Source organism: Leptodactylus fuscus, chromosome 8 (assembly GCF_031893055.1).
Source record: "Leptodactylus fuscus isolate aLepFus1 chromosome 8, aLepFus1.hap2, whole genome shotgun sequence".
NCBI lineage: Eukaryota > Metazoa > Chordata > Amphibia > Anura > Leptodactylidae > Leptodactylus > Leptodactylus fuscus.
The window spans coordinates 7,751,029-7,769,007 of NC_134272.1; the positions used below are offsets into that span (position 1 = coordinate 7,751,029).

The 17,979-nt window shown below is 47.6% G+C and overlaps 2 protein-coding genes across 6 annotated transcripts in view; one reads left to right on the forward strand and one right to left on the reverse strand.

Moving 5' to 3' along the window:
• Positions 1-52: 52 nt before the first annotated feature.
• Positions 53-11,421, reverse strand: LOC142216396 (lysosomal dipeptide transporter MFSD1-like). Its single transcript, XM_075284194.1, has 14 exons — positions 11,378-11,421; positions 11,201-11,230; positions 9,061-9,161; positions 8,653-8,777; positions 7,407-7,462; positions 6,850-6,993; positions 6,511-6,669; positions 6,108-6,223; positions 5,896-5,996; positions 3,562-3,673; positions 3,347-3,484; positions 3,021-3,160; positions 2,302-2,413; positions 53-956 (listed from the first exon to the last, which is right to left on the reverse strand). Exons 2-14 carry the CDS (start codon positions 11,220-11,222, stop codon positions 840-842), a joined length of 1,443 nt encoding a protein of 480 aa, XP_075140295.1. The 5' UTR covers positions 11,223-11,230; positions 11,378-11,421; the 3' UTR covers positions 53-839.
• Positions 11,422-15,152: 3,731 nt separating this feature from the next.
• The window catches only part of MAPK8IP3 (mitogen-activated protein kinase 8 interacting protein 3), a 50,600-nt gene continuing 47,773 nt past the window's right edge, over positions 15,153-17,979 (forward strand). For all 5 annotated transcript variants that reach the window (XM_075284883.1, XM_075284885.1, XM_075284884.1 and 2 more), the window contains exons 1-2: positions 15,153-15,316; positions 15,768-16,475. In XM_075284883.1, coding sequence (XP_075140984.1) covers positions 16,167-16,475 — 309 coding nt within the window. In that variant the 5' untranslated portion in view covers positions 15,153-15,316; positions 15,768-16,166. The remainder of the gene's footprint in view (positions 15,317-15,767; positions 16,476-17,979) is intronic.

Genomic DNA, 17,979 nt, shown 5'->3' on the forward strand with positions numbered 1-17,979 from the left:
CTGATACTAACGGGTTGTACAAACTTTATTTAGAAAATCAACAACTTAAAAAAATCTCCCTTTGTAAGTAAAAGTCACAGTAAAAAGGTTATTGTATGTCACACGAATTCTGGCTAAGGTCGTAGTGAGGGGTGAAGACGTCTCCGAGATCTGATAGATCCTCTGTAGTCCAGGGTAAAGAGCTCAATGACTTATCCTGGGGATGGATGGATAGATGGATAGATAGATAGATAGATAGATAGATAGATAGATAGATAGATAGATAGATAGATAGATATGCAGAAACATTGCACACAACAGAATCTTAATTGCCATCTAGTGGTAGAAAGCTGGAACTACACGCACACTCTTGGCACTAGAGATTTTTTTGACACCAGTTCCATCATCAGACCGGGTATAATAATATTGGTGTATTAGTATTACTGGGTATATTAATAGTGTAATGTTCAGTCCTTTTAGGAATCTTACTCTGTAACACATTATTAGACACAGGAACCATTGCGATACCTTCTATATTGCACCACAGCCTGTTATAGACCTGAGAACTAAAGTCAGTAATGCTCTATGTGAATAAGGACGACCGTCATGAAAACTGATCTGTCTCCCGGCCCCAAATCCACTGCTTTTATCTGTGAGACTGGGATCGGTTATAGCAGCAGTTCTCATAGGTCACCTGCGAGGAGGGTTTTCCACTTATTACATGGTTATAGGGTTTAGCATTTCCAAATTAGATGTTATCTACGGCAACCTCATGTCCATATAGTGAAGGCAGACGTGGTATAGGGTCACCCCGGCCGTACATGCACATAACCTGGGTAACTAGAAGCGGCCGCTCTCCGCTAGTTTATGGAGCGCCGCTCCTCCTCCTCCTCATTGAGGATGGGGGTTCTGTCGGACTCCTCTTGGGATTCTTGCTCGGTCTGGTTTCTCTTTGTCATTTTGTTCAACGTGCCTCCCTGCAAAAGACGGTTAAAAAAAAAACAAGTCAGAATATAAAGTGTGCAGAGATACAGATCACAGGACAACTAGACAGTCAGAGTACTGGGAAAGCTGGGTGACCATTTCTTTATGCACTTATATAACAGCTGTCGGGGTTCACCCCCACATTACCTTAGGGCTCATGAACCTGGCAAAGCCTACAATGCAAGCTTTTATGGGAAGACATGTTCCAGACCCCAATATACTCCTATATGTCTGCCCTCTTCTGTCCTTATCACAGGCAATATGTATGGTAAGTATATGACTGAAGCATGTCAGGCTTAAAGGGGATATCCAAGACCCCATCGGTTTTGGTAATGGGTGACCTATCCACAGGATATCAGTATCTGATCAGTGGAGGGGTCTGCACCAATCTGTATACAAGGTATACGGACCAGACATAGCTCAGTTCCTGCTACCGCTATGATGTACAGTTCTGTAGCACTGGCGCCAGGGAACTGAAACTCTACTCAGAGCGGCTTCTAGGTCAGCTTACTGGTGCAGGGTCTGGGTGCTGGACCACCCTCTGATCAGTTACTGATCATCTATCCCAGGGGTAGGGAACCTTTGGCTCTCCAGCTGCTGTGAAACTACAACTCCCAGCATGCTCCATTCACTTCCATGGGAGTTCCCAGAACAGCAGAGCCAGTATGCATGCTGGGAGTTGTAGTTTTGCAACAGCTGGAGAGCCATACATTCCCTACCCCTGATCTATCCCAAGCAACCTTCAGCTGCTGTGAAACTACAACTCCCAGCATGCTTACTTGCTCTGCTGTTCTTGGAACATGTTGGGAGTCGTAGTTTCACAACACCTAGAGTGCCGAAGATTGCCGACCCCTGATCTATCCTATGCAAAATACATGGAGTCTTGAACAACCCCTTTAAAATCTAATTTTTTATGGCCTATCTTTAGGATAGATAAATTTCTGGTCATAGAGGGGCTGACAGCCGGCCCCCACACTGATCAGCTGTACGGGGCCCCGCACTTGACACCTGTCCTATACAAAACACAGGGTCGAAAGCAGTTTACTCCGGTCCCTATATAGAGGCTGGATATCTGTACCGCAGCCCAGCGTCTACTGAAGTCAATATGAGCTGAGCTGCAGTATCAGCAGCCGCCTCTACACCCGGCCTGGAGATAACGGTACAGCCCTGTACTGTGCATGGTGCACGCAGCGGGAGTGGCCCCGTACACCTACTAGTCTCCAACTGGTAAGACATTTATGGCCATAATATCAGAAATCCTGGATAACCCCTTCAATACAGATTGCAGATAGGAGAATCCACTTCTTGCACATTCACGCACATGGTCCTATGAATTACCTGTCTCTTGTCCACTATATTTAAGGTGACGGAGCAGAAGATACAAGCAATGGTATTTGCCAGCATGAAAATCATCATTTGTTGCCATCTCCATATTGGAATCTTTGCTTCACTACAAAGAAACGAGAAGTAAAGAAGGGGTTAAATAACATAATACAAAACATTCGTCTCTAACAACTTATTAGACTTGCCAGCAGCGATCTAGTGAATGTGATTTCTACTAAAAGCCGCAGGGTAAAATGGCCAGAGCTGCAGGTTTTACACCCAGAGCAAGACATTTGCAGGAAGAAACCTGCAGGAACGGCGCTCCCGTGTCCTGGTGTGACCGACTCTTAAAACTACATTCACATTGCAGAAAATGAAGAAAAATTCCTCTTTGTCCACTTCCATATTCAGCCAGGGGATTGTCCCTGCATCGTCATTCTGTTGCAACTTTCTTCTGCTGATCAGGTAACAGCAGGGATTCCTAAGCAGAGGAATCTGCAGCAAGATCGATCAGGGCGCTGATTTTTTTTTTTTCCCCCCCACGTCCTGCTCTGATTTGCATTCAATGGAAGGCAGATTCAGGATGAAATCTGCCATGGATTTAGTGCCAGAATACACAACCAAATCCCTGGCAGATTTCTACGTGTGAAGCCTAAAAAGTCCCAAATTCTTAACCAGAGGATCCATGTGAAGTCTAGGCTGGCGGTCAGTCTTTGCATTTCTTGTACATGTACCTGGATTTGGTCCCAAGAATTCGGCCAACGATAAGATTAGAAAGGCCAATGCCGATCATCTGCACCGAGGTGGCGAGCCCCATAGCTGTTCCCAGAGTAGCTTGTGGGACCACAAGAGGGATTGATGGCCACATGCTTGCCTAGAGAGAAACCAGCAACATAAGAGATAGGCAACACGCTGATATAATGGACCCAGATAAGAGGAAGACCCGGCTGCGTCCCCTCAATGACATCCCCCCCATTCCTTGATTGTCTTCTCACTAATTCCAGATTTATCATCTCTATAAATATTAATAACAAAACCAATGAATAACTTTATACTTTACCGCAGCAAACGAGTAAGTGACTCCAAGCCACAGAGTGGACACCAGAGGAGGGACGAAGGTAAAGGCCAGCAGGGCAAACACCGGCAACGTCAGCACAGCACAGAGGACGGCCAGGACGCCCCTCATCCCCACATAGTCCTAAGAGTCACAAGAACGAGAGGTAAGAGACTAGACCCAGAGAGACGATCTATATACAAGAATACTCAGAAACTTACAATTAATATCCCGACAGCCGCAGAGAGCACCAGAGAGCTGTCGTACACCGCCCCGGCTATATAGGAGGCCGTCTGCTGGTCATAGCCATCGTACTTGTCCTGGATAAATTTACTAGTAAAAGAGAACAATGATCAGAGATCAGCAGCACAAGAGCGGGATCAGACCCCGGTAATACAATGTACAACTAAGACACAAGGATATTATAGGGACAAGTCAAAGAGTCCCCAATTGTACCTAGAAGGTCTCACCAAAAAGTGATCAGGTTTACCCCTCATCCTCATCTGCATTGGTAATCAGTTTGGGGAGTCTGCATAGGGACCGCCCTGAAAGGAATACCGAACGCATTTGCAGGCGTTGTGCAGTAAAAGCACATGGATCCCCATAGACTGTAATGGGGTCCGTGTGCTTGCCGCCGCGAGATCTCTGCACGACTCAAGCAGAGAGGAAAGTAGATTGTAAAGTACTTTCCTCTCCACAAGTTCCCTGCGGAGATCTCGCGGCAAGCACACGGACCCCATTACAGTCTATGGGGATCCGCGTGCTTTTACTGCACAACGCTTGCAAATCCGTTCGGTATTCCTTTCAGGGGGGGGGGGGGGGTCCCCATGCCAACTCCCCGAAAGGATTACCAGATGTGAACGAGTTTATTGACCCTTCTATTTCTGAAAGCATTCTTACTCTGCAGCAGTTACACACACCTGTCTAAAACGTTTGCACATTACTGTTTGTAGCTGGTGAATACTGGACAGTTGCTTACTGTTAACATAATGCCAGAATTGTAAGTACTATTTGCTCTCAAGTTTCACAGCAGAGACTGGCGGGCGATGGAGATCCTGAGTTGGTGCCATCACTATAGCGCAGGGGTAGGAAACCTTTTTGTTTGGTGTGCTAGGCAATAATTGTAAGGATGATGCCCCCTATACTAAAGTCATATAGCACAAACCACAATAACATAGGGGTGCTGTCATACTGCTGTCAATCTGCAAGAAAACGTTCCCCTTAGGGGAGCAGCACACGACCAGTGACCTACTGTCCCATACTGTAATTGATACTGGGCAGAATGTCAGTGGGAGGCCGGGACTCCTATATCATAGAGGACTATACTGCTAGGAGTCCAGCGCGTCCAAGCCAGTAAATCAGACTGACATATGGAGCGGATTTCACATGGTCGTGTGCTGCTCCCCTTAGGTCTCCTGCACAGATGTGGTTTTCACTGACTTGTACATTAAAAATGAATTGACAGGGCTGCAGATGGAAACCCGTATAGGACACATCTAGGACCTGCTCCATAATTTGCAGCTCTTCAATTTTGGCCCAGACACACAGCCGTAAAAACAACTGCCGTGTGTACGGGACCATTAAAATCTAATAGACCACAATATTATCCCCAATTGTGGATAAAAGGTCTGGTCATCTGCATTACAAGTTAACCCCATCATGTCCCTCACATTAACCCCCTGTGTGCCTCAGGTGAAAGACATGGAGGTAATAATTAAGTAACTTCATCATTAGTTCCTCCATATATCTCACATATTAGTAACCCTTATATGGGGAACACAGGGGTTAATATGAAGGACATGATGGTGTTAATTGCTATTAATGTGAGGCACATGGAGTTACTAAAACTAAATTAATAACCCCAAATGCCTGACATTAATAGGCAGAATAATCAGCATCTACCTGGGATTTTCTTTTTTTTTTTTACTTTCTCTTTTGCTCACGGCTCCCCTCTCCTCCTCCTGTGTGCAGGATACAGACGGCCGGCAGGGTCCTTGTGCTGTATAATGTTAGCTCCGCCTCCTGGGCTCTCCTCTCCTCGGTGGACAGAGAAGGAGGGAGTGTGCTGAGAGCAGTGCAGGGATGCTGCCTCACAACTCCTGCAGGTCTTGTCGTGCCAGCGAGATATGCCACGCGTGCCAGGGGTTGCCGACCCCTGCTATAGCGTATAGCGCAGGGTATTAAGTGTCTTTCCACTGTGCTCAATGTGTACTGCATGATGTGGGAAGGGGTTAAAGCACGACAAAGGATGCCATGCAAATCTATAAGGAAGTGACTAAGTCTAAGGAGAGGAGAAATATCCATAAGTGCCCTTTTGTTGCTCCTGACTGGCACAGAGGGTTTACTGAGAAACAATAGGTCATCTGCTCTACTACAGGTCTTGGTTTATCTTGCCAATCAGAGGGCAAATTCATCTGCAGGCTACAAATTTAGTATGGAACAAGCCAAGGATTAGCCGCATGAAGTGCCACGAAGGCTGATCCCCACTGGAGTAATCTACGCGCCAGCCTTACAATTCTGCCCCTTGGTTTAGACCCACAACATGCAAAACTTACCTGGCATCAGCCACGAAAGGGAATACCCCATTGTAGAAGAACATGATTGTGAGAACCAAGAGCCAGTAACGAAGAGGCAAACGGCGAATGTCCTGAACCCGCTGGAAGCCAAAAATGAATAAATAAGAAGATTCCAGAAGAGTTAGGCATGAGACCCCCCCCCCACCACCACCAAGTGCAATAATAACATCCCAATCTAAGACGTTCCTCACCACTTTCTTGGACTCTTCTTGAATTGCGCCATCCAGGCCGAGCTGCTTCATTCCCACTTTATCCAGGATACTGACAGTAATGGCAGACAATAAGCCCAGAACGCACAGCATGGTCCCTACACGGGAAACATGACATTATTGTATGGGCTCTCATTTAGTCTTGGTCACTGGCCGTGTTCATGACTTCCAGACTTCTTGGAGATTGACAACTCGTTGAAGAATAATCTGTAGTTCAGGTCTTGGGTCAGACAATGGCCCTGCAATAACACTCTGCAGACAGCAGGGGGCGGTCACAGACCTGTATCCTACAGAGATGCCGGGAGCGCTGCTCTGAAGGAACAAACCTGAAAGCATCGTGTGGCACTTGTCTAGTTTTAACCCTTGCCCTGACAGACCGACTTACCTCCCCAAAGTGTCCACTGGATCCCAAAGTGATCTTCAAACCGTCTAGTGAGGAAGAAGTTCAAGACACTGCCCAACCTTGAGAAGGAGAGGGTCAGCCCGAACGCCAGGGCCAGTTCTTTCCCTTTGAACCAGAAGGCGGTGATCCGGTTCTGTACAACTGCAGAACATAAAGGGTTAAGGATAAGAAGACACGTAACGTATCAGGAGAGGACAAAGAGGGGACGTCGTCCATATCAAACCAGTCACCCTGACCCATGGAAACAGAAGAGCTAGAATGGGATTGGTTACCAGGAATAAATTCCCTAGGAATACACAAGAGAAGATGGAGACGTCTTACTTGTCAGTGATCCGTTCCCTGAGCCGAACAACAGGCGCCCTGTTAACATTAGAGGCAGAAGGTACGGAGTTCCTTTAAAATGTGATCCCAAGGCGAATATGGCGGAGCCCACGACAGTCAGGGAGGAAAATAGGAAGAGGCCAACTGCATAAAACAAAAAAAATTATATATTATATAGATGTATCATTGCAACTTACTGTGTGGATTGGATTAGTCAGAATCCCTTTCACTTTGAAGGGTCTGAGGTTTTTGCCACAATGTGAGGACCAGCCTTAAAGGGGTTTTCCAGGATAGGTTATCGATAGCATAGTAGTGAGTGCTGCGGCCTCGTCACTAAATACAAGGCGCAGCACCGTACAGATCATTGGGGTTGTGCCTGACATTGCAGCTCAGCCCCAACTAAAATAGGACTGAGCTGCTTTATCTCAGGTGATGGTGAGGTCACAGCTGGCGGAGATTTCTGGGGTATCGGCCTCCGATCTGGGGCTCACCAGCTGTAGGGGAGTTTTCCATTAAATTATACTAAGCCTTCTACATTCAGCAATATTCTTACTCACATCTGTTCCCCAGTTTGTCGATGAGGAATCCGGCCATGATAACCACCAAGGCATTCCTGAAGGAGAGAAACAGAAAGAGGTCACATGGGCCTCAGTCATGAACACAATGACAACTAGACAGAACCACAAAACAGCCAAAATTTAATAAATTGCAGGTTGGATTAAAAGGGTTTTCTGGGACTTCAGCTGAAGATCCTCAGGATCCCGGGACCCCTACTGATCAGCATGGCCTGAGAAGTGGAAGGGAGTGCCATTGCAATGTCCTGGTCATCACATCACCTAATGGCAGCTCAGTCCCGTTTTAGTGAATGGACTGAGTCGCAATACCAAGTACAACCACTAGACATATGTTCGGTGCTGTGCTTGGCAAGTACTGAAGAGGCTGCAGCACTTGAGTGACCACTGATCAGCGGGGGGGGGGGGGGGGGGGGGGGGTCTGGTTTTCAGATCCCTACTGATCTATAATTCATGACCTATAAGGATAGATCATCAATGATGTAGCCTGGAAAACCCTTTTAACCAAGTCCTTGTTTCTGTATACAGCTCCTAGGCAGAACTATGGAGGCTACAACAATGGACGCTTTGTGCTACCCAGATGGCTCCACAGTGATGTCGTCTGACTTGTTGTGATGTAACTACACAAACTCACATGCCGTATACTGACCACAATACTAGTAATAGGGAAAGGCAACTGCAAAGTGTAAGCACAGCATGGGGATGATCTGCAGGGGTGCACAAGTGTGCAGGACGCCGCCGCTGACAAGCAGAATAATAGTCTTATCTACAATTGCTCTGTCTCCACCAATAGTCTGCCTTTGGCACCCAATAAAGGAAGTCTACAAGACAGCAGTTTCGTTACCTAGGGGGGAGTGCCAGGGTGGGCTAAGAGGTCTTGTAGGCCATGAACAGCCCCTCTGGGAAAGGGATCTGCCAAATCCTTTACATTCATCAGCAGACTGCTGCCCCTCCTCAGTGCAGGGCATTGCAAGGCCTAGAAGACTTCTTACACCTACTTGATAAAGTAGACCTAGTACCTCCAGATCCCCATCAAGGGCCTGAGGAGGGTTATGCACCCCAAAACAGCTCTGTGCAGAGGACTGCCTGGTTTGGCTACATCCTGGTCATGTTACAAGGCCAGGTGAAGGGTTGGACATTGACTTCTAGAAGAATTGCCTTCCTATAGGTGATACTAGAGATACAGTTTGGAATGAATTCACTTGCACGTTTTTAGGCTATTCATACTTACGTCCAGGCGTAGATGGCGTATAGCAGGTTATACTGCTCTGGGGTCATTCCAAGCCCCTCCACACAGCCATCGGTGCTGTTACCATGGGTGCTGTTGGGGTGACTCCCATTGGCACATGTCAGGTTCTGTATATGAAAAAATGAAGAAAAAAAAAACCAAAAAAAAAAACCCTGTGACATTACTTTTAAGACAAATGTATGGACTAAAAATCTTAGTTCATTTATTGGGAAGACAAGAGTCCCACAGTGTAATGCCCCCTCTCCCCTGTGGTGGCGCTGCAGGGGGTCTGGACACTTGCTGTAAGGTTCTTTCACATCCTGGTCACAATATAACCAGCTGATCATTCTGAGACCCTTCTATCAAAGTAAGGGGCTAATATTGGACAACCCCAGTGAATAGGGCACTCACCCCCTGGAACTGGTCCTGGAGCACGCTGGGAATATCAAAGCAGAAATAGGAACCGAACGTGAGCAGACAATTGAAGAACAGAACCACAAAGCGGTAAAAGGCTGCAACAAAAAGAGTGTGAAAAGTTAGAAAATACTAGAATGACATCACAAGATGCAAGAGCACTAGTGTATGTCACGTAGCTCAAAGGCAAAGAGTCTGAGGAAGTCTTTACATATAGGAGTGCAACAGATAAGAGCAGAACAAGAGGGAACGACGTGATATAGTAATAAGAAACCAGTGTGAATGATGGACAGAACTGAAATGCAACAACTTTATTTAGGAGAGGAGTGAATTGGCCTTTTAGATTCCAAAGTGCACAGTGAGCAAAGGATTTAGGGCTCTCCATTATCTTATTTGGAAAGTTATGGAAGAGCCAAGTAACGCTAGGTTCACATCTCCGTTCTGAGGTTTCCGTCTTCTGCATGTAGAAGACGGAAACCTATCAGACCGGGTCTGGCCGTGAGTGCCGGTGAGTGTTTTATGCTCTCTGAGACGAAACCGTTTTATTTTAAACCGGACATAAAGTCCTGCATGGCCGACTGTGTCTGGTTAAAAAAGAAACGGTTTAGTTGCAGAGAGCATAAAACACTCACCGACGCTCACGGCCGGACAATTTTCAAACCAATTCAAATGAATGGGTATGAAAGCGTCCTGCAGGTTTCCGTCTCCTGCCTAGTTTCGGGCAGGAAACAGAAACCTGCAGAACGGAGACCGGGCGCAGATGTGAACGAGCCCTAAATATTTAACCTCATCTTTAAAGGCGACCTTTCATCACCTCCATCTCTTTGCATCCTTGAATAGTTGCTCCTCCACTGAGTCTAGTGCAGTTGGAATTTTTCTCTAGCCTCCACCATTACCAAGCAATCAATGCAGTTCAGTACCAAATGTGATCTGAGACTGCCCACCTGGCAGTACGGAGCCTACCTGCGTCCGGTAGGCCCTGTACTGCAACTGCTGACATGCAAACATTACCGGGAGCCGCAGTGTCCCTGAACAGCAAATCTGCAGGGGTCTCTTGCTGTCGGACCCTCACAGATCTAATAATCGATGACATATATTTGGCCACTTTTAAGTATACAAAATTCTACAGATCACTCAAGATTTTATAGCAGATTCAGTAATCCCATACTAGACATCTCATATACGCCAAGAAGCTTCAGCCACTGTGGGGGGTCCATTAAGGGGGGGGGGGGGACTTATTTCCTCCGTCCCACAGTGTCATCTAGAATAAGGGTCACAGTTTGAGCTGAATGTGCTGAGCTGTGGTGTCAGGACGTGCAGGGTTACCCTGTGACCGGCAGCAGCTGACGCAGCAGAGCAGACAGGATGCAGATGTGCCGCAAGATCGCGCCGACTCTGCTTGTATTACTCATTTATCTCCATCACTGCAGAGTCAGACGTCACTTACAAGGGCTCAGTGTGTCAGGGGTGACTCAGGCGCTGGTCACATCTACACCTGGGGATCCGTCAGGGCGCTGCGCTGCTTCTAATGGTAAATGACAGGGATCCCTATAGGACTAGTAGTTGTACAGGGTAATAACATGGTCACCTACGGAGGGGCTAGATGGCGATTTTGTCCACATGTTATGTCACGCCATAGATGGCCACGTCACTAATATCAGTCAATAACAAAGTTGCGGCTGCGACTTCTACTTGCCACAGGAGAGATCCGATGGATCTTTTTTGTGACTAGACGTGACAGTCCCCACGCCCTCAGGATCGTAACGCAACGCCATTTACTTAAAGGAGCCGCAGGACGACACAGCGATAGGAGTCGCAGCTAAAAAAATCGCCAAGTACGTGTACGCCAAGTCTGAATACCCCTGCCAATATTGCCGCCTCTTCCCCCCCATAACACAAACAAGAAAAATATAAATATAAAGCTGGTGCTGCTGAGGTGTTACAGCAGGTGATGCGGCTCCTGAAATCACTGACATTGTGCAAAACTATAGACTGCAGCAGGGTGCCCGGGTCACGTGACCGAGCCCGTCTCGCCTGGTCACATGACCGCAGGTATCGTCACGTGACAGGGGGGCCCCGCACAAGTTTGCGGCTCTCTAGGGGCACCGTAAAGCGGCACCGTGATGGGAGTACTGACCTTTATCCGCCGGGACCGCCATGGCTCGTCCTGAATACACAAAAAAACAGAATTATAAGGCGGCACAGCACTGTGAGAGGAGTCAGTCAGGACTAGAGAGCCGTGCCGGGGCCACACACACAGACACCGGGCACACAGACACCGGGCACACTCCCTGGCACAGCGCCCGCTACTCACCCTCAGCTGATCACAACACCAGCACAGACTGCAGGGCCTGCTCTGGCCACGCCCGCTTATACATGACGGACAGGTGCTGGCCACGCCCCTCCGGGCTTCTGACAAACAAGTTTACTGCTCTGCTATACTGCGGGCGGCCACAGGGGGGCGCCAGATACAATGTCCGGGATCGCCGTGCGACAAGTGTGTGGCCCCGACATGACAAGAAGCCTCCCCCCCCAATGTATCTCTATGGTGACATGCCACATCATGGAACTGCGATGCCTGCTGGGGTTTGGTCGCAGGTCGCATGCGACTTTTTATCCCCGGGCGACAAACAGAATCACTTGTCTGCGATTTGCCTGTTTTCAGTCGCGGGCCAGTAAGTGGCAGACAAGTCGCACAGCTGTTTTGTGGTCCACAGTCAATAATGGTCATGTGACGGCCATTTTTTTAATGGTCTCTTGTAACAGCGTCACATTGAGGTCATGACCTATTTTTGTCCGTTTTCTTGGATCCCTCCATACACGATAATGCGTACCCCCTAACCGTCCCGGATTTCAGGTCCTGTCCCGTTTTCGGCAGGAGGGGGGGCATTATAATGTGGGGGCTCAAAGAGAAATGGAGGGGAATGGGTGGAGTCAAAGTAGAAGTGGGTGGGGCTAAATGACGCACACATTCCATCCGTTTTTCTGTCCGTTGAAAGTTGGGCGGTGCGTTGTAATTTAATGTATGGCGGCGCCGCTTGGGTGTAAAACAGCCGTAAAAAATTAACATTTTTCACAGTCGTTTTACACCTTGGTCGTCTGGATTTAGGCTGGGCTACAGGGCAACGCGTGTCACACAGTAACAATATCAATGTTTCTATACGTTATTGCTTTACAATGTAACCAAATTTTTTTGTAAAGTGTTAAAGACGCGAGTCCCCTCAAGGATCAAAGTATAATAAAGTGTGATGGGGAATCACTAAGAAGGGGTTAAAAATAAAAACCAAACTTTATTATCACAAAAGTTATAAGGAGTCCAGCTCCCAAACCAAAATGTACGAGAGATGTAACCCCATGCAGAACGGGTTTGGCGTATCATTACCACGTACTCGCGGCCTTACAGACAGTGTGACTTGTGACCGAAACACATCAGGCTAAGATTTTTTGTCAGTGGTTCTTGTGATAGTTTTATGTTGTCTGTCCATATAAATAATAGGGTTGAGCTGATCTTGACTTTTCAGGATCGATTTTGAAATCCGATTTCCGATTATTTTTCATTTGAACCCGATCTCGATCCCAATTCCGATCCCAATGCAAGTCTATGGGATTTTTTTTTACTACTCGGAGATCGGATTTTAAAACCAATCCTATTCACTATACAGCATGGAATCTAACCATTGAACGCTTTCATTGTTAGAATCCACGCTGTGTAGTGATTTTTCATTAATCCTCTGGCTACTTAGTCCCCCCTGGTATCCACTTACCTGCAGAGATGGCTGGTCCAGTGCCCTGTGTTCTCGTTCTTCTTCACCTCGCTGACCCCGCCTCCCAAGTTAGGAGAGTGTGGGCGGGTACTGGGAGGGGAGACGTCACGTTTCCCCTCCCAGTACCCGCCCACACTCTCCTAAGCCACAAGCCCCGCCTTCTTCCTAGCTCTTTAACACTAACCTGGGAGGTGGGGGCAGCGAGGTGAAAAAGAACGAGAACACCGGACACCGGAGCAGCCATCTCTGCAGGTAAGTAGCTACTAGAGATGTTAGCTAGTCTCTCATTAGAATGAATGGACGCAGCCGGCATGCAGGGGGTTAAAGCTGTGTGCCGGCTGCTTCCACTCATTCCTATGGAACGGCAGCGGAGCCTTCACACTGAGTATATGTATACTCAGTGTGAAGGCTAACATTGTTAGCTTTTCCCACAATGCTTGTCCAGTAGCAAAGCATTGTGGGAAATACTACTGATCTCGATCCCACCTAAAAAGATCATGTTCGGAATTCCGATCGCGAAATTTTCTCAATCGCAGATCGGAATCCGATCTTTTCCGAACACGATCGCTGAAGCCTAATAAATAATCATTCAAAGTCATTGTCTGAACCCTTAAATGTAAAAGATAGAAAATTGCAATGTTAATAGAGTCTTTGTCCCGGGTTTGCATGGAAATAATCCATTTTTATTGCGGTACATGGCTGGGTGACATCACAGGTTACAGCCGCCAGTGTTACCCTGTGGGAGGCACTTGATGACATTTTGTGTCTGCAAGCTGTTTTGCGCTACCCCATAGACTAATATTACCTCTGTATTGTACGATATTAGACCGCCATTGCAGTATAATAATCACCATGGCGGCCTGGCCGTGATATTTTATGCAACCCCAAGGGTTACGCTGACATCTATGACATTGTCTTTGTGCTTTTGGTTTGTTGTAGGACCCGGACTCCCCCTGTAACTTTCATATTCATGATTTTGCTTTTTTATTGTCGCATTCAGGTGTCTCAGCGCCGCAGAATCTCCAGACAGGGCTGCGCTCGCACTTGTCAGATTGGTTGTGGATTATGGATGAAACTTCACCAGTGACATTCTCCATCCCAAGCATGTGAATAGGATTTCGTTAAACCTGGTCACAAGGTAGAAAAAGCTCACACAGATTATTGAATGGCGATGGGGTTAGGACGGGTTCACGTCTGCGCCCAGTCTCCGCTTTCGGGTTTCCATCTTCTGCCAAGAGAAACCGGACAGGAGACGGAAACCCGGCGCTCAGTTTTCAGACCCATTCACTTGAAGGGGTTTGCAAAGTGTCCGCCCGTGAGCGTCGTCTGCTCTCTGCGGCGAAACATTTTTTTTTTAACCGGACACAAAGTCAGACATGCAGAAAACGTTTCGCCGCGAACAGCAGAAGACGCTCACAGGCAGACACTTTGTAAACCCATTCACGTGAATGGGTCTGAAAACTGAGCGCCGGGTTTCCGTCTCCTGTCCGGTTTCTCTTGGCAGAAGAAGGAGACCCGAAAGCGGAGACCGGGCGCAGATGTGAACCCCCCCTTTTTCCTTGGAAAGAGGGGAGTAGCTATAGAGGGTGCAGAGATAGAAGCCGCTACCAGTCCCGAGACCCCCCAAAGGTCTTTCTGACATATAAAATATACCGCCATTTCCGTACAGGAGCACCAGGGCCATCGCGATTCTGAAGATGAGGTCCTTCTGTCGGTGCTGGGGTTATGAAGACTGACGTACAGTATGCCAGTCTTCATCTATATGCACCATTGCCGGGGCCCCATGTGTGGTGGCGTTTTACAGTCTCCATCATACATATCATCATAAATTCCCCCGTTATTTTTTTTCTGCTTTTTTTCTTCACTTTAGTCGCCGTATATTTAGGTCACTGGTGACTTTTCCAGGGATTCTTCTGTCGCCTGCTCGATACGACTTCAAACCCTTCCGCCTACAGCGTATGGAGATGTCTCTAATTTCACCGTGTCAAAAAAAAAATCCATTTTTCTCTAATCCTGTGGGAATGCAGAGGATTAGACGATGTTCCCTTTGCACGCTGCCCCTATAGCTAAGGATTAATGGAGACGATGAGGCCTGTATATTATATCATGACGTGTGCACACATACTATTACATAGCATCATCTGATAAGCTAACAGCAGCAGCAGCAGCTCCCCCCTCCCCTCCTGCCTCCTCCTGGATTGTGGTCCAGCAGGCAATTGGTTTGCATTGCAGGAGATGGTTGGGAGCTGGGAGTGAATCAGCTGTATTCTTTACCCATAATGCAGACAGCCTGACGTCAGATTGTCAGGGCAGGGAGGGGGGGAGAGCCGCCTGCCTCCTATTCCCACACTTACAGCAGAGCTGGGAGGTGCCTCTGTCTGCTAGCACCACCATCATCATCATCACCACCTCTATAATGAGATGGAGGGGTTCCTCTGACATCCACGCAGGGGAGCATCATCATCATTAAGGATCACCCCACGACCAAGGCAGGTGTGTTCAATCCATACTAGCACGGAAAACCAGCTGTCATCCCGGGTATCCTTGCAGGGTGGGGGAGGGAGGAATCAGGTGCATAGATCCTATAGAGTAGCGGGCAAAATGCATTTTTCTTGGCCGAGCTCTGGCCACCTTTAGGATGGAGGAGATACCCCTATAGAAGATCCTCGTCTACAGACGGACCATAGAGGCCCATAGAAATCCTAAGTGATGCCGGTGTATCATGTAACATCTAATGAGGCTTCCTGAAGGCTGCATGTTCTTCTAGCTAAGGATCCCGGGTCTAGATATAGGCACCATAGACTATAGAGCCATATCTGTCATCTTGCTTGTTATCGCTGGTCAGCAAGGCCATAATGATGACACCAATAGGACATTAGGACAGATCCGTCAGGGCTTATACGAGCGGCCTGGTCATTCAAGTCATTCTTGTTTTTGCAGATGGAGACTGGTGCTGCATTGCATTGGCACAGATAGGAACCCACACGGTGGTGACAGAAGGCCCGAGTCCGGGGTGCAGACACAATTCATGTAAATAATGTACTTGCATCCATGTATTTAGCTTTGATGTAGGGATCAAGCTGCAAAGAAGTTCCCCATCAGCCGTCATCATCAGCTGACGTCAAGATCTTGTATAAACAGGACCAGGCAATTCTATTACTTGTAACCAACCCGGATTGTAACTCGTATCCAAGTCTGACAAGACAAAGTCAATGCATCTGATTCCTCCCAGGGCAGGGTAGTCATATGTTATAAGAAAAGAGTTAATCCACCCATTAGTAGCAGGTAGTACCCAAAATCCTTGACTGCTGCCCTTGGAGTAAAGGAACCCTCTTCAAGATGATGGAGATACAGATTGACGATGGGGTGGTGTACCAGGACGACTACTGCTCGGGGTCGGTTATGTCGGAGCGGGTGTCGGGCTTGGCCAACAGCATCTACAGAGAGTTTGAGCGTTTGATCCAATGCTACGATGAGGAGGTGGTCAAGGAGCTGATGCCACTGGTGGTCAATGTCTTGGAGAATCTCGACGCTGTCTTGACGGAGAACCAAGAACATGAGGTGGAACTAGAGCTTCTGAAGGAGGATAATGAACAGTTGCTGACCCAATATGAGCGGGAGAAGGCCCTCAGGAAGCAAGCGGAGGAGGTGGGTACCTGGACCATTCATTGTCCTTGCTTTGGTTTGGTTACGTGGTCATTGGTGCAAAGAGCAAGCCAGTATCGGACTGAGGCTCCTTGGGTGCATCAGATAAAATGATTCTGGGGTCCACCCTCCAACCCCTAGCAAGTAGATCGGAGTAGCCCTCAAACTTGGGTGTCCTGCTGGAACGTTGTGGTAGAGCCTGGGCCTACCAGAAGATCTTATGATACCCTGCTAGCCCGTCCGACACTGGACCAAGCACTCTGCTGGCTGGAGGTTACCTGGTGCTGTCAGGAGGGTCTTGCTAAAAGGTCAGCTACATATCCGAAATCTCAGATCGGTCTAAGTATTTCTTTAAGATCCTTCTATTCTTCTTGATATGGTTCTTTGTCATGAGGAAAGATCTACAGGATCTTGGTGTTTGAGGTTAGCTATATGGAGCCGGCCATAGATGTGCTGATCTATCTGGGTGCTACAATATAGGAATGGCCGACGGTCTCGTGCGATGGTGGCTGCACCCCCACTATCCATCACTGTTTCCCATACGTGAGGTCCATAGGTCTGTAGGTCCTCACACTTCATTGTGGTCAATAACATCTCCTAAGAAGTTCAGTCTTGAAGATTCTTAGACCAAGGTCACGCCGCTCCAAGTGTTTTACCCGTTGCTGCTGTTCCTCTCATTTGTGGAAGCAGAGGCATAATTTGAAGATCCTGGGCCCCAATGCAGTATCTATAATGGGGCCCCTACCTGCCCTGTGCGATTTAGAATAGTCTTATATTTTATGTGGCAGAGGGTCCTGGGCCAGACTAATCCCTCTGCACTCCCTATAGCTGCACCCCCTATAGCTACACAGTTATTCCAGGACTCCTATATTGATTATCTATCCTTAGGATAGGTTATCATTATGTGATCCTTGCAGTTCAACACTTGGGACCCCTGCTGATCAGCTGCTTGCAGAGGTCACGGTGGTCTCAAGACCTGTGCTGATGACATCACGCTTATTGGTCACAATTTCCAGTAGCAGTTCAGTCCCATTCCAGTGAATAGGCTTGACTTCAATACTCAGCACAACCCCTATGCAATGTATGGCACTGTGCTTCATATTCAGTGAAGAGGCCGCAGCACTCCCATGTCTTGGCCGCCTACCCATCACATATTAATAAGTCCAACATATAAGTCCTGGAAAACACCATCAAATATTATCATCAAATACTTCAATATGGAATTCTCAATGAAAATACGTAGTTAAAGGGGTATTCCGGCTGTAACAGGTTATCCAATGGATATTTAATAACTGTGAGATTGTAGACGATCCAAACACTGGAGCCCCCAACGATCACCAGACCAGGAATGGAGTGGTCGCCGGTGCAGTGGACAATCACTTAAAGGGTTTGTCCAGGATTATAAGACATGACTACTTTGTAGACACGTGTCCATAGATCACGTCTGATATTGCAGCTCAGCCTCACACTGTATATTACAGCAGATATGCAATACTAGACACGGCCG